Below are 731 nucleotides of genomic sequence, written 5' to 3' on the forward strand. Positions count from 1 at the left end.
CCAATTTTTTGTTAATTTTTTTACATGCACCGTGCCTAACTATTTAGAAGGCACATATTCTTGTAGCTGAGACATTACTCTATTTGCACATATATAATAGATGTTTGTACTCTTACGTTTAGATATCAATAATCGATCAAAACACTGATGTTCCATTTAGTGAACATTGGGCTGTTCTCGACATAAAATGGCAGGTTATGATATATTGTCTACAACAGTGACTAAGACTGTGTTTTTGTGTGTAAACTGCTTTCTATCTATGTTTTCTCACAGCCTGCCATTTGACATAATTAACCAAACTCAAAAATCAAAATCTGTGAACTCTGGCAATGGAATGCAATTGTTTTTTTGTTGTACAGAACAACTGATAACAACTGTTGCATTTATACCACATGCAAATCTCAAACATACAGACACTGACACTGGAATGCAATTGTTTTTCTGTTGTATAGAACAGTTGACAGGAGCTATATATTAGTGCGGTTAGGTTTGGTTACAAATTATGGTTGCTGTGTGGCAACCGTGGCTACCCATGTCATTTGATGTACAAGGTAAGGAAATCCACTCATCGAAAGTGCCATTCAGCACCAGAGTTATCAGTAATATAGTCGACATTATTCAAGAAAACTCCAATACCACAAGGCATACGTTGTATTTTGACAACTTTTTCAACAATTATGAGCCGCTGGTAAGTCATCCGGTTTGAAAAATGAGAGCTATTTGGAAACCAT

The 731-nt window shown here is 35.7% G+C and overlaps 1 protein-coding gene across 1 annotated transcript; it reads left to right on the forward strand.

The window, feature by feature from the left end:
* Positions 1–502: 502 nt before the first annotated feature.
* Positions 503–688, forward strand: Tsp_15475 (conserved hypothetical protein; the record flags this gene model as incomplete). Its single annotated transcript, XM_003368106.1, has 1 exon — positions 503–688. A coding segment is annotated over exon 1 (186 nt), but the record flags the coding sequence as incomplete, so codon positions are not given.
* Between the last annotated feature and the right edge of the window lie 43 nt (positions 689–731).

This window comes from Trichinella spiralis (genome assembly GCF_000181795.1).
Source record: "Trichinella spiralis strain ISS 195 chromosome Unknown Scfld3089, whole genome shotgun sequence".
Classification (NCBI taxonomy): Eukaryota; Metazoa; Nematoda; class Enoplea; order Trichinellida; family Trichinellidae; genus Trichinella; species Trichinella spiralis.